At 37.0% G+C, this 13,238-nt stretch overlaps 1 protein-coding gene across 1 annotated transcript in view; it reads left to right on the forward strand.

Annotated features, from left to right (window-relative positions):
• The first annotated feature begins 311 nt into the window (after positions 1-311).
• Positions 312-13,238, forward strand: part of ubr3 (ubiquitin protein ligase E3 component n-recognin 3) — a 42,612-nt gene continuing 29,685 nt past the window's right edge. Inside the window, exons 1-18 of the mRNA XM_015044326.1 lie at positions 312-831; positions 4,264-4,403; positions 4,815-4,967; positions 5,257-5,412; positions 6,284-6,324; positions 6,548-6,614; positions 6,691-6,821; positions 7,013-7,241; positions 8,297-8,476; positions 9,077-9,210; positions 10,758-10,844; positions 10,948-11,013; positions 11,092-11,181; positions 11,296-11,424; positions 11,507-11,559; positions 11,662-11,795; positions 12,110-12,195; positions 12,282-12,423. Coding sequence (XP_014899812.1) covers positions 398-831; positions 4,264-4,403; positions 4,815-4,967; positions 5,257-5,412; positions 6,284-6,324; positions 6,548-6,614; positions 6,691-6,821; positions 7,013-7,241; positions 8,297-8,476; positions 9,077-9,210; positions 10,758-10,844; positions 10,948-11,013; positions 11,092-11,181; positions 11,296-11,424; positions 11,507-11,559; positions 11,662-11,795; positions 12,110-12,195; positions 12,282-12,423 — 2,452 coding nt within the window. The 5' untranslated portion in view covers positions 312-397. The remainder of the gene's footprint in view (positions 832-4,263; positions 4,404-4,814; positions 4,968-5,256; positions 5,413-6,283; positions 6,325-6,547; positions 6,615-6,690; positions 6,822-7,012; positions 7,242-8,296; positions 8,477-9,076; positions 9,211-10,757; positions 10,845-10,947; positions 11,014-11,091; positions 11,182-11,295; positions 11,425-11,506; positions 11,560-11,661; positions 11,796-12,109; positions 12,196-12,281; positions 12,424-13,238) is intronic.

A 13,238-nucleotide genomic window follows, 5' to 3' on the forward strand; every position in this document is an offset into this window, starting at 1 on the left:
CTTATTGTTGGTCACCGTTTGTTGATAATTATACAATAAAAATGCATTCTCACTATATTTATGGTAAATCCGTGAACTGGCAAGACTTTGAGCAGGGTGGGACGGTCCCAAACTATCAGTTGCCTAGAAACGCTCAAACAAAACATGACTTAAGATGACTGTGCATGAACTGAAGTAGTTACACAAATAATACGTGCCAGGCTTATCTATTTAAAAATACTCAAAGAGGGATGTCTATAGTGTTGTTGCAGTAGAAGAAAACAGAACATAATGTACTACAAGAAAATCGCTTGCTTGTAACAGCGAGTAGTCAGTTGAGCTTCCGGTATCGCGAGAAAGCCCGAGAATATGGAAACAAGACAACAAAAATAAATTTGTGGACAACAAGCCAGAGTGCATGATGGCGGCGTCGCTGCTACGCCGGGACAAGAGAGCTACTGCCGCCCACTTGAAGGAAGACTTAAACAGGACTGACAACAGCTCGGGACTCCGACAACTTCAGGACCTGCTCGACGCCGTGCTAAATCCCGAAAAACCAGCTGCGGACACAGAAGCCCTGGACTGGTGTAAATGTCTGATCGCGGGAGGCGAAGGTTTCGAGGAGTTCTGTAAAACCGTCCGCTCCTATGACAACGCGACTCTGTGCGGACTGGTTTGGACGGCTAATTTCGTGGCATACCGATGTCGGACCTGCGGCATTTCTCCGTGCATGTCACTGTGTGCTGAGTGTTTTAATAATGGAGACCATACGGGCCATGATTTCAACATGTTCAGGAGTCAGGCTGGTGGGGCCTGTGACTGTGGAGACAGTAATGTCATGCGAGACAGTGGGTAAGTCTTAGCTGCTCATGCTAATTGGCTAGCAGGAATCGTTCTGACAGGTGTTGCTGTGAAGTGAGCCAACCTAGCTGATAAAATTTTCCTATCAGGGCTTTCTGTGTCACTGTTTTGTGCTGTTATGTCGGAGATTTTATGAATTATTTCCAGTATGTTGTGCCGAACTCCCTAAACTAGGCAGGTAACTTTTACTGCTTAAAAATGGTTCGAATATTATTTAGCAATAGCTAGTCTGTTTATCTCTTTATTACCAAATGGTTACTGCCTAGATATAACAAACGGGCGACTAAACTAGATTATTTCTTCTGTCAAACTAGGAACTGCTTTTAAGTAAATGTGGTAAATCAGTGATAGTGGTCAATGTAATCGCTCAATGATAAAACTGTGACTGTCATTGTTAATTGGACCTTACCTCAGACAAAATTTATATTAGAAAGATTGTACCAAAGAAAATGGTTTGCCAAAAAAGAAGATAAAAAAATCCCAATATTAAAACGACCGGTGTAGCTATAATTTTAATAAAACGTATTTCAAATGCAGACAGATTATTTAGAAAAAAATACCATTGTTTCTATAATGTATCTCAAAACCTTATAACAAAATTTTTTAGCATGTGGTTAATTGAAATATATTAACAGATTTTTACTGGAAAAATTTCTGTAAACAAAAAGTTCTATTTTTACAATAAGTTTTTGCATTTATTGCAATTCTCAAAATTAAATGTAGACACTTTAAATAATTACATATAAATTTGCCTTTGTTGTGTATTTTACAGATAGTAAAGCATGTGTATTAAAAATATAAAATGCATGAGATTGAACCAAAAACGAAACAAAACTGGCTTAATCATTGTCACGGCAATAATTGGCACAATAAAAGTATTTATAGAAACTGAAACATTCCCTTCTAACTTACAAATGACTTGTATTTACTACTGTTATGTATAAATATATCCGTCTTTAATTTTCATTCATTTAGACATTAACAGCTACATGATAAGTGTTATTAAAATAGGACATAATAAAAATGACTTGGTTGGCAACACAAAGTCAGCACATGACATATGCATGACAGAATTACCTTGCTAGATGAAAGGTGTTGTAGGTTTCTTTCAGACAGTTCACTGTCAGTGCATAGCAACAGGTGGAGGAGGGGGCTTGCTGTGCTACTGTGTGCTTCGACCATCTTAAACTCAGGTCACTCTGGCACTTTCTTGGAATTTTTGATAAAATGACAGAACTCTAGGAATATGATTTAAAAATATAGTGCCTTTGAAAGTTTACTTTTGAAGAAATATCGAGATGCCTTGATGCCACTAACTGTCTTTGAGATTATATCTGCTGCCCATCTGTAGTGATAAATTTGAAGTGATGCCTTCATAAAGCAGATATAGTTCTGCTTGTAAAATATAGCATTCTTCTTCATTTGGGTGTATATAATTAAGCGGTTACAGGGTTTCCCTGTATTATTATTATTATTATTATTATTATTTTCCTAGAAACGTAAACAAGCAACGCTTAGCCTGGTGGCGGGGCTAGTAAAGCATGGCGGGCCGCCAGGCTTATAATACATTGGGGGAAACCCTGTTTATCTCTAAAGAAATTTCCTGGTGAGTGACTTGCTTATGTCATGACAGTCTTAAGCAACTTAAGGAAAGTATGTCCTAATCTTTGTTTACTATGGGTCAAATTGTACCGGGCAAGAAATACAACAAAACAAATCTTTTTTTAGTAGAGTACAAACTTTAAGCAAACCGATTTTTACATTTTGCAAGATTTTTTTTTTTTATCCGTCTAATTTTTGGAGTCTTGGGGAATGTTGGTATACATCTAAAAAAATTGGTGATTAATCAGAATCATCCAGATTTCCTATGATTGCCTTGGATCGGACGGTTCAAATACTTGAAAATATGATTTTTGTTTTTGCTTATTTATTAAGTTGCTTAAAATGAAGAATTCCAACTATTTTTATCTTATAAAAGCATCAGCTATTCATATACTTTGATGAATTTTTATTAGGGTTAATGAAAATGAGATTAGGATTTATTTTAAACTTGATGCATTCTTTAATGTACAAATGATGATAATTTTGTTACCTTTTTTTGCTTCAGAACTGCTTACTCTATTAAAGTACCTGTAGCACATTTTGTCTCTTATGCATTATTGTTCTAGGGAGATAAATCAGAATCTGTAAGTTGGGCCTCAAAGACAAACACAATTTGGTATCAGGAGGGGAAAAAGTGAGATAGGAGCTTCTCTAGGTATTACTAGAGCGAAACGATACCTAATGCAAGGCAACACCATATTGAGCTAACAAGAATGAGACAGGACGAGATTTTAATATTAAAAAAAAAAAAAATTCTATCAATCAAGTGGAATGGATTCTTTTACGAAGCTTTAGAAACAGCGCTGGGTGAAGTAATATTTTATTGTAAATCTGGACGGGCAGTGGTGTCCAAATGAATATTTTTCAAACGTGAGGGGATTATGTTCCCTTCACATATAATCATGCTGATGCCTCATTCATCTTTTTTTGTCTTTCTTTTCCAGTCAAAATCTTATAGAAGTAATTGCAGGGCCTTAGAAACTAATATGTAACAATCCCAATTTTAGGTTGGGAAGTCTTTAATACATACAGACGTTCCATATTGGCTCTTAAATTTATGGATTTTTCTTTATTCATGTATCTTTCTTGAATTACTCATCTATTAGAAGCCAGGATTAACTTTTGTCCTTGACTTGACAGCGTATAAATACATTTAAGTTTAACGTCCCCAGTTTAGGGAATTAAAACCAAATCATTTCTGTAGCAGTATTCAGTACCAGCTGCTTTGTCAGAAGAGTCTATATTTCATTTTACAAGGCTTTGTTTGAAAAATATGTATCTCATATTTAACTTATTGAATAAGATATGCATACTTTAAGTGAAGTAATTATATTTTCATTAATATGTAAATATGCATTCATGTTCTTTAAAAGGTCTTAAATGTAAGTTATTTGTACTTATTAAAACCCTTGGCTGTTATGGCACTGGACTTCATAGTTAAAATAAAATACATGCTAATATGAATGAGTGCAAGTCTGATTAGGTAAATATAATTTCATCCATGAACCGCAGCTAAGTTAGCAACATAAATGACAGAAAACATTTAATTGGTAATTAGTTGATTATTCAGCAGTTTTTGGACAGAAGGAACCATCTTATTAATCGTTCAAAGTTATGTGGTTGGGTAACAACTTCAAATTCATTCACAGTTGGCATATTTGTTCAGAATCATTTTAATTACAGTGGCTTTCAATAATCAAGAGATAAACAAATGTGCAAACATGAAAGAATGACTGAAAAATGCTTCTTTTGTGCCAATGTTTTTTGTTTTTTTTAGCTTATGTATCATTTATTTATCTTTGTATATTTCTTCACTGACAGGTTTTGCAGACGGCATAGGTTAAGAACCGGGGAAAATGTTCCCTCCATACCCCGAGATCTTCTCCTGATGTCCGAGATGGTTCTGCCTCGCTTCATCCTGTGCATCATTCAGTATCTGAGAGATGGATACATTGAACCAGGTGAAAACAGTTTTACCTCGAGCAAACTATTGGCATATGGGAAACCTTTCTTAGCTTTCAGATTTAACACGTCTGAAGTTATTAATTTATTCAGAATAACTTCATCTAATATTCTAATTTTAATTGGCTCTTAATATCACATGATTGTTGAAATTGTCTTCCTTCTATCTGGCTCTGCTGCTGTCTAGCTGTGGACACTTTTGTAAATTACATTTATGAGTTTTTATCCTGGTTAAATAAATAAAAAAGAAAAAAAGAAAAACGTCTTCCACTTTATAAAAGCTGTGTTTCTCTGGTTGAAAAATAATTACAAAACAGCGTTCATTATGCATACGTAATCTGGGCATTACACAATCGTGGTTCGGAAAGCGCTGGATCTTGTGACTTATGCTGCTTATCTCTGTTTGCCAGACACGTCAGCGGAGAGGGATCTCCAGAAGGTTCTTCAGCAGCTGGAGCCTCAGATCACGTTTTTGGAGGAGCTCACAAAGATGGGAGGAGCAATGAGGACAGTACTGACAAAGATCTTGACCAATCAGCAAACGTACAAGGAGCTCAGCATGGGTAACCGATTTGGCTTTAAGCATAGTGGATCTTTAGATGCCATGCTCCCTTCATTTAACTTTTTTTTTGTCAGTTTCTCAAGCAAATAATTCATTTGAACTTATGTGATTCACTGATGTTAAACGGTAAAGCTCCTGAAACTTTCAGCTGAGTGATTTTGTGCTCTAAAACTCCTCTACCCCCACAAAAATATACACGATTAAAATGCCTACCATTTAATATAGATGTTTTTTTGTTTTTTAATTTGTCCATTACATTATCAGTTACTGTTTTTAACTTGCTGTTTCAGGCAAAGAAGACAACTTGTATGCTAAAAAGAACTACGACAAATATTTGTCAGCACTGAAGAATTCAGATCTGGTGTCTGTGGAGGAGAAAAACCAAAGTGCTGCTGCTGACATTGCTGTTGGTGCTGAAGGAGGTGCCGGGGCAATGGTCCTGCTGGGTACGGTTATATTTATGTATCTGTTAACCGTCTAGAAATAATTTGGAAGTTTATAATGTAATGGTGTGATTTTTGATTTATGTGAAGAGGGGTGAGAGGAATGTTGGGGAAAAACAGCTGGGGAATCATAGTGTCTTTGGCTCATTTGTTGAAGTGATGCTAAACTCCTGCTGCCTTTGTTTTTTTATTTTCCTATGGTTTCACATGAAAATTACCTAAAAAAAAAATCAGATTTGTAACTCAAAAGATGCTAACATGAACTGCAGAGAAAATGTTTTTGCTGGGCTTCACTGAGCAGCAAGTACGTAGCCTCTGCAGAACCTGAGGAGAAACTTTACTAGCAGAATATAGACTTCCTAGCACAATATTCTGTTTGAGTTCAAATGCATAGGAATTGCCTTTTTGTTGAGACATTCATATTACTTTTACAGGGTTTCTCTGGGGTACTAAAAATCTTCAATTCAAGCATTTCAAATTTGGGCCTATAAAGTCTTAAAAATGTAGATTTTTTATTTTGTCATGTGTCTTTAATTTAATTACATCTCATTTTGTTTTTATCTGCTGCTTCTTTCATTGAAAAACCTTTCTGAAATGTTTTTAATTCATTCATTAAGCTCGAGAAATGTGTTGTAAATAAAAATGTTTTGGTTTTATGATATGAAAAAGCTCCTTGGCCCATGGTGGATGGCAACTAACAGCAGAATGAGATGTTTCCACTATTAAAACTAAGTTTAGCGTTGGCACTATTTAATACCTCAGCTCTAATTCCCAAAGGTTGTTTTTTTCCCCCCTTCTTCTCCTCAGTTTTCTGGTAAAGTTTCATTTTCTTGTTGCTTTTTTGTGGCTAAGAATTTTGACTTTGTTTTCTTAGGAACCACTGCACCAGGAAGCCCAGATGAGTCTGCTAAGGAGGTTCGTATCAGCATGCCTCAGTAGCTATTCCCCACTTACTGTCATCAAGAAAATGAATTATGTTTGTTTACTCCACTAAGGACTTAGTTTGTTTTGGTCTATTATTCTTTGTGGCTATTCAGTGTGATTGTTTTAGTACTAATCTAATTAACCTCCTAATCGGCTTTAAATATCTTATATTGCTTAACTCTTGCTTCATATTGTTTTTGTTTTCCTTTCTCAGGAGGATCAAGATGGAGGCCAATCTGTTGGCCAGAGGAAGAGGGTTAAACTTAGCAGCAGTACCAAAGGTAAATATCTGGGTGTAAAATAAAATTTCACAGTACGGGAACTAAATTGAATTATTCTTTGTGTTTTTGCCCTCAGATCCATACATTATTGATTCACTAAAGCACAAATGCTTTCTGGAAGAGTTGCTATTTTGGACAATAAAATTTGAATTTCCACAGAAAATGGTCACGTTCTTGTTGAACATGTTGCCAGATCAAGATTACAAGGTATTCGGTTTCCTGCTTTCACTTTTTTTCCAAGGTTTTATCTTCTCTCTGAACTTTACTTCGTGATTGTGTCTTTCCATGTAACGAAATAAACTTCTTACTTGCTCTGCTGTCATTTATAATATAGCTGCAGAAAAACAGGCACTGTCAGAACAAACAGACAGTAAGTGTGATTTACTTTTCCTTGCCAGATCACATTCACAAAGACGTTCGTTCAGCATTACGCCTTCATCATGAAAACCCTGATGAAGAGCCACGAGTCGGACACGATGTCCAACCGCATCGTGCACATTAGCGTGCAGCTGTTCAGCAACGAGGAGCTGGCCCGACACATGACAGAGGAGTGCCAGCTGCTGGACATCATGGTCACGGTGCTCCTCTACATGATGGAAAGTTGCCTTATCAAAAGTGAACTTCAGGGTAGGTTAACCAAATCTACCACTTGGCGTCAAGTTGATTTCACACGTTTTGATAGTACGACGATTGGCACAGGTACTCAGCTTTGATAACAATTCTTTTTGACATGACTGACAATTTTTAATTGCACAATACTTTATTAATCCCAAATGGAATCATATTGTTGGTTTATTGTTGTGTTATTGGATAAATAAAAACTGTTTGAACTTTTAAAATGTAGCAAAAACAAAGAAGAGGCTGAAGTGTCTTAGTAGAAATGCTCGTGTAAGAAAATTTACACTAAAATTGAAGACTAACGTAGGTCACATGATGTAAATGATTTTATTTAAAACAAAATCCAACAGCTATTTGTGGTGTTCAAACTGTTAATAAATAACTGTTTTTAAAGGGGTCCCAGATTTTAGTTGCAAACTCTACAGCCCACAAATACTGGGGATCCAATGTTTACTCTACTACATTACCCAGCATTTATTTCACTCCAAATAGTCCTTAGTGATGTGAATATTGGAAACACTGATACTATAATAACGATTATATCTACAACATATATTGTGAAGCTCTAGTTTTTTGGCCTTTAAGCTTTTCTAGCCTGTTCCTGTCTTGTACTCTTTGGATCTAGTGTTTTATAACAGCCATTACTTGAATTTTATAGAATTGCTGGTGCAGGCAGCTGTATTTCTCATTTTCTGCATGCATCACAACAGATTTGACATCCAAATCGTTGCACAGAATGCCTTAGAAATTTGTGATCTTAATTGAGGGAAAAATTGAGAGCAGCACAAAGGTCTAACAACTGGAGCTATTACAGCAGCTAACAAAGCTCCTTCATTTACATTTAAGACAAACAACACAGTTTTGAAGAAAAATATGCAGCAGATGTTTATTTGATCTCTGTGCTGTTGACATATCCTGAATATGACTTCAGCTTAAGACATCTAAGTGTACTTGTGGGATTTGCATTGTTGCATTGTTTGACTTTTTCTGTTTGTTTTGAACAATTAAATACATTCTACTAAAAGAAACCATATAATTGAAATGTTTGTTTTTTTTTCCTTTAGACGAAGAGAACAATCGCCATGTTGTGGTAAACTGCAGTGAAGCACTATTAAAGAACAACACTTACTGGCCCCTAGTTAGTGACTTTATCAACATCCTCTCACACCAAAGTGTAGCGAAAAAGTTCCTGGAAGACCATTCCTTGTTGATGCTCTGGATGAGCTTTGTTTCATTTTTTCAAGGTAAGTTTTTATTTATTTATTTATGGAATTTAATGGCATCTCTCATCTCTATGACCTGAATGTAATCGATCAGCTGTTTATGTCGCTGTCTTAAACTTGTTTCCCTTCACACTGCACCTCTTTTACTTTTACTTAATAACCAGACCTAACCCGACGCTTGAATTTAAAGAACGCTGTGGGATTTGGTGGTTATAGTCTGATTTTCATTTACTTTTGTCATCTTGGTTTCCACTAAAATTAATGAGTTTTAGAAAAAATAATGTGTAAGAGGAATTTCAGTCTGTGCTCCCCACTTTGCTATATGTAGTCGGTTAGGACCCTAAAAATAACATTCACCTTTGCACAGTGGACCTAAATATCCTCTTGCTGACAGCTTGAACATACTGTCACTATTAGGTTTTGCCCATGCTCTGCTCTCGCTATAAAAATGTTTAATAAAGATTTGCAGCGTAGATATTTCTGCTGAACAAATACCTGCAAATATGTTTTAATGACCAAGAGCAGTGAAAGTTAAAACTGCAGAACAAGACTATGCTACTTTTTTATTTTTCACCTTTTGGTTAGAGCATTGATTTAAATTTTGACATGTTTCTTTCTAAGGTATGAACCTGAATAAGCGGGAACTGAACGAGCACGTGGAGTTTGAGTCTCAGACATACTATGCAGCATTTGCAGCAGAACTCGAGGCCTGTGCACAGCCATTGTGGGGTCTCTTGACACACTGCAAAGTCAAAGTAAGTCCATGAAGCTTACTTCGCAGCTTTTTTGGCTTGGCTTCATGCCTTCACGTTTGAAGGCCCGTTGGCGCTTTGGACATACTATGCCTACATTTCTTACAGCCTCTTGCAAAATTATTAATTTTATTAGAACATTTTTGGTACTTAAAAGAACGATGGTGAGCATCCAGAATGCCAGAGTTATAGCAAATGTATGGGTGGTTGATTTAGTAGAATAGCCAGAGAAACGGAGAACCAGTGCTCACTGTATCTATTTTCCCTGTTTAATTTGGGCAGTCTGTATGCTCCTTGGGTAAAATTTGTTGTCAGCATACTTGCAGAGGAAGAACTATCAAGCATACGGATATGCAAGCCAGGAAGAAAAACCAGCCTGACCAGCCAAGAGGTGAACAGGCAATCAGCCAAAAAGGAAACATCTGTGTGTAGATGAACAAGTTGGAATACAAACAGGAAAAGCAAAAATCACCCAACATTCATTATTTAAAGAAAATACACACACACACAAGAAAACTTATTCATCATAGAATCCATCAAGAAAGGGAAAGGCCTGCATGTGATAAATCCACAAAAAGCAGCACATAATTGTGATGTAGAAGTAAAAGGTACATAATCTTGAACATCTGCTTTCAGTCCCGAGTTCATACATTAATGCTGTAGAGCACCTCTTTCGCTTGAGCCTTGTCAGTGTTTGGTGCCTCCATCAGCCTTTCTTCCAGGATTGTGGTATTTAGATTGATCTGTCTTCCCATCACCTCTGACCAGCTTCCCTGTCACAGGGAAGCATCTCCACAACATGACGCTGCCAGCACCGTGTGTCATGGTGGGAGTTTCTTTGCTTGGACTTCGGCATTGTTTTCTTTTTCTGCCAAAATTCATATCTGGCATATTTTGGGCCAAAAGAAACTCAGTTTCAGTCTCATGTACTAAAATGGACAAAACAAACTGTGATTAGGACTAACAGTTGCCACCTGAGCTGTTGATCTGTGCAGGTTCTCCAGAGGTACCTTGGGCCTCTTTACTAACTCCTATAATTAACTCTCTATTTCCCAGTACCCGTGTCTTGTGGTTTGTGGTTATGCCATCCTCTCTCCATTTCCAGATGATTAGTCAAGCAGAGCTGTGTGAGGCTTCAAAGCTTGAGAGATTGTTTGGTGCAAACTTCTCCCCAACTTTATCCCTGACCTGTCTGCTGTATTCCTTGGTCTTCATGATGCTGTCTGTTCAATATATTCTCTAACAAAGCTTTTGATTCTTGACTGACACTGTGACTTCTGAAGGCAGGTGCTTGGATTAGATTTTATTACACGGCTTTTAAGAGTAAAGTGAACTGAATATGAATGCATTCTGCACTTTTTTTTTTGTGGAAGATATTTTTAAAAATATGTAATTTCCTTCAGTTTCATGATTAGATGCTGCATTGCATTGGTTTATCTCACACAATCTCAGTATAATCTATTGAAAATTGTGGTGGAAGCATGACTAAGGTGTTCAATCCATAATGCATGATTCAGAATGGATTTTAATTTGTTATACTTGGTTAACAGGAGACCCAGGAATATACAAAAACTGTTGTTCGCTATTGTTTGGAAACACTGCAGATCTGGTTTGATGCCATTGGCTTCATTGATGAGGTGAGTTTCACTGTCACATTTTTGCTTTTGCAGACAAGTTTCCTTCTAAGTTTTTTTTTTTTTAATATTTCTTTCCTCATTCTTCACTGCACGTCTTTCCCAGCCTGCTCCGAATCAAGTGACGTTTCACCTGCCGCTCCACCGCTACTACGCCATGTTCCTCAGCAGGGTATGGCGGAGCTTTTTCCCTTCTAACGGCGAGTCTGTGATTTAGTTCTGCGCTAACTATTCGGTTACAAATCCGCAGGCTGTGAAATGTCAAGGGTTGGATTTGGACAGCCTCCTGCCTGACCAGGAAATGCTGATGAAGATTATGGTGCATCCACTCCAAATTCAGGTATGATAATGGAAAACCACAGATACACTTCTTTTTACTTCTTTTTTTTACCCGTCTACATCCAAAGTTAAAAAGTACTAATGTGTTGCTCAAAACATTTTTTGTTTACTCAAGGCGTGCCTGTCTGAGATCCACAGCAACATGTGGGTCAGGAATGGTCTGCAGATTAAAGGACAAGCTATGACTTATGTGCAGTCACACTTCTGCAACTCCATGATAGACCCAGACATCTATCTCCTTCAGGTTGGAAGCGAAGCCTCACAGTAACTACATATATTTTTTTCCTTCTGTTTTTAAATTATTTTTTGTGTGCTTATTATTATAGGTTTGTGCATCAAGACTGGATCCTGACTACTTCATTTCAAGTGTTTTTGAGAGGTGAATTGCCTCCCCTCCCCCTTATTTCTATTGTGCGGACAGTATTTTCATTAGTTTTTAAACTTTCCGGAATGTGGAATCACCTCATCTTCTCTGGTACAGATTTAAAGTGGTCGACCTCTTGACGATGGCTTCTCAGCACCAGAATGCCGTGTTAGATTCTGAGCAGGAGAGGCCGATGCTGGAAGGAGCGTTGACGTTTCTGGTCATACTGACGAGCCTTCGCATTCATCTGGGTAAGCAGTGGAAAACAGGATTCCTCCTTTCTGCTGGTGACATGAGAGTAACAATGAGTTACAGTGTGCTTAAATTAGATTTTAAATCTAAATATATGCTTTAATTAGCTATTTTTAAGGAATTAAGGGGCAGCATCTCACACTTTTTTTTTTACACTTTATATTTGTTATTTTATTGCACAAACTAAAAAAGGGAGTCTTACCTTATTTTAATGACTGTCATAAATGATATGATCTTGTAAAATTAACGATTTTTTTCTGACAGGCTTTGTGTAACTTTAATCACCTTCTCTCCTGCTGATGTTTTCTAACAGGAATGACGGATGATGAGATTCTTCGGTCCGAGATGGTCTCCCAGCTGTGCATGAACGACCGAACCCACAGTGCACTGTTAGATCTTGTATCCTTCAGTACTTCACAAATACGCTAAAGACCATTATATTATCCATAAGTATTTTTTGTTTTCCCTTAAGACTTTTCTTCTAGATTCCAGAAAATCCCAACCCAAAGAGCGGCATTGTTCCAGGTAGCTGCAGTTTTGAGGACGTGCTCTCTGCTGTGGCTGATTTCAAAGCGCCTGTGTTTGAGCCCGGAGGCTCCATGCAGCAGGGCATGTACACACCTAAAGGTAAGAGGGTTGAGTTGATGAAAATGTGCAAAGGAGAAACAGACAATGGTATCAGGTGCTGTGTGTCTGTATATGGCACAGAGGTTTTTGGAATAAAATCCAAACTGCATAAACAGAGCCATGGCAACAAGAGAAAATAGGCAAGTTATTAAAAATATAGCATATGTACAATTTTCTGCATTTCCAAGTTTTCTTTGCAGAAGTTTTGTAGACGCTCAGAGCTTTCTAAAATAACTCCTTAGACATCTATAATGGCACCCAGACCATGGATTTTATCTCTATTGCAGAATAACATTTTGGATGCTTTACAGTGATGGATTGTTGTTTTGTTTTTGGAATCAATACGAAGGTACTCTTCTGTTGTCTGAACAGGTTATCAATAGAAGAGGCTGTTAAACAAATGGAGAGATTTTGGAAGTGAGGACTTCCACCTAACAGAAAAAAAATACTGCAAATCATTACATCATAAAATGTAATGACTAAATCATTACATTTTATGAACAAATCACAATATAAAATTGAAATGTATATTAGACATATGTCTTGCAGCTGAAGGAGGAACAGCTTACCCTAGTTCAACTTGGAGGTGAAGAAAAGTAAGGTAAAAATAAAAGTGAGAAAATCTCCTGGTCCTTAGGTTTGAAGTAATCCAGTTATGATGCAAAATACCCCCGTCCGACCCCAAGGACATTAGCAGTATTCTACAACGACTTCAGTTTTTAGAAACAAAGATTCAACGGCTAGAGGTGAATCTTACATAAAGAACAGGGATTTTTTTGTTTCAGTCAGAAACTTCTCATCAGAGAGGTCAGAGG

Source organism: Poecilia latipinna, unplaced genomic scaffold (assembly GCF_001443285.1).
Source record: "Poecilia latipinna isolate Pla-1442-1.1 unplaced genomic scaffold, P_latipinna-1.0 Scaffold37, whole genome shotgun sequence".
Taxonomy (NCBI): domain Eukaryota; kingdom Metazoa; phylum Chordata; class Actinopteri; order Cyprinodontiformes; family Poeciliidae; genus Poecilia; species Poecilia latipinna.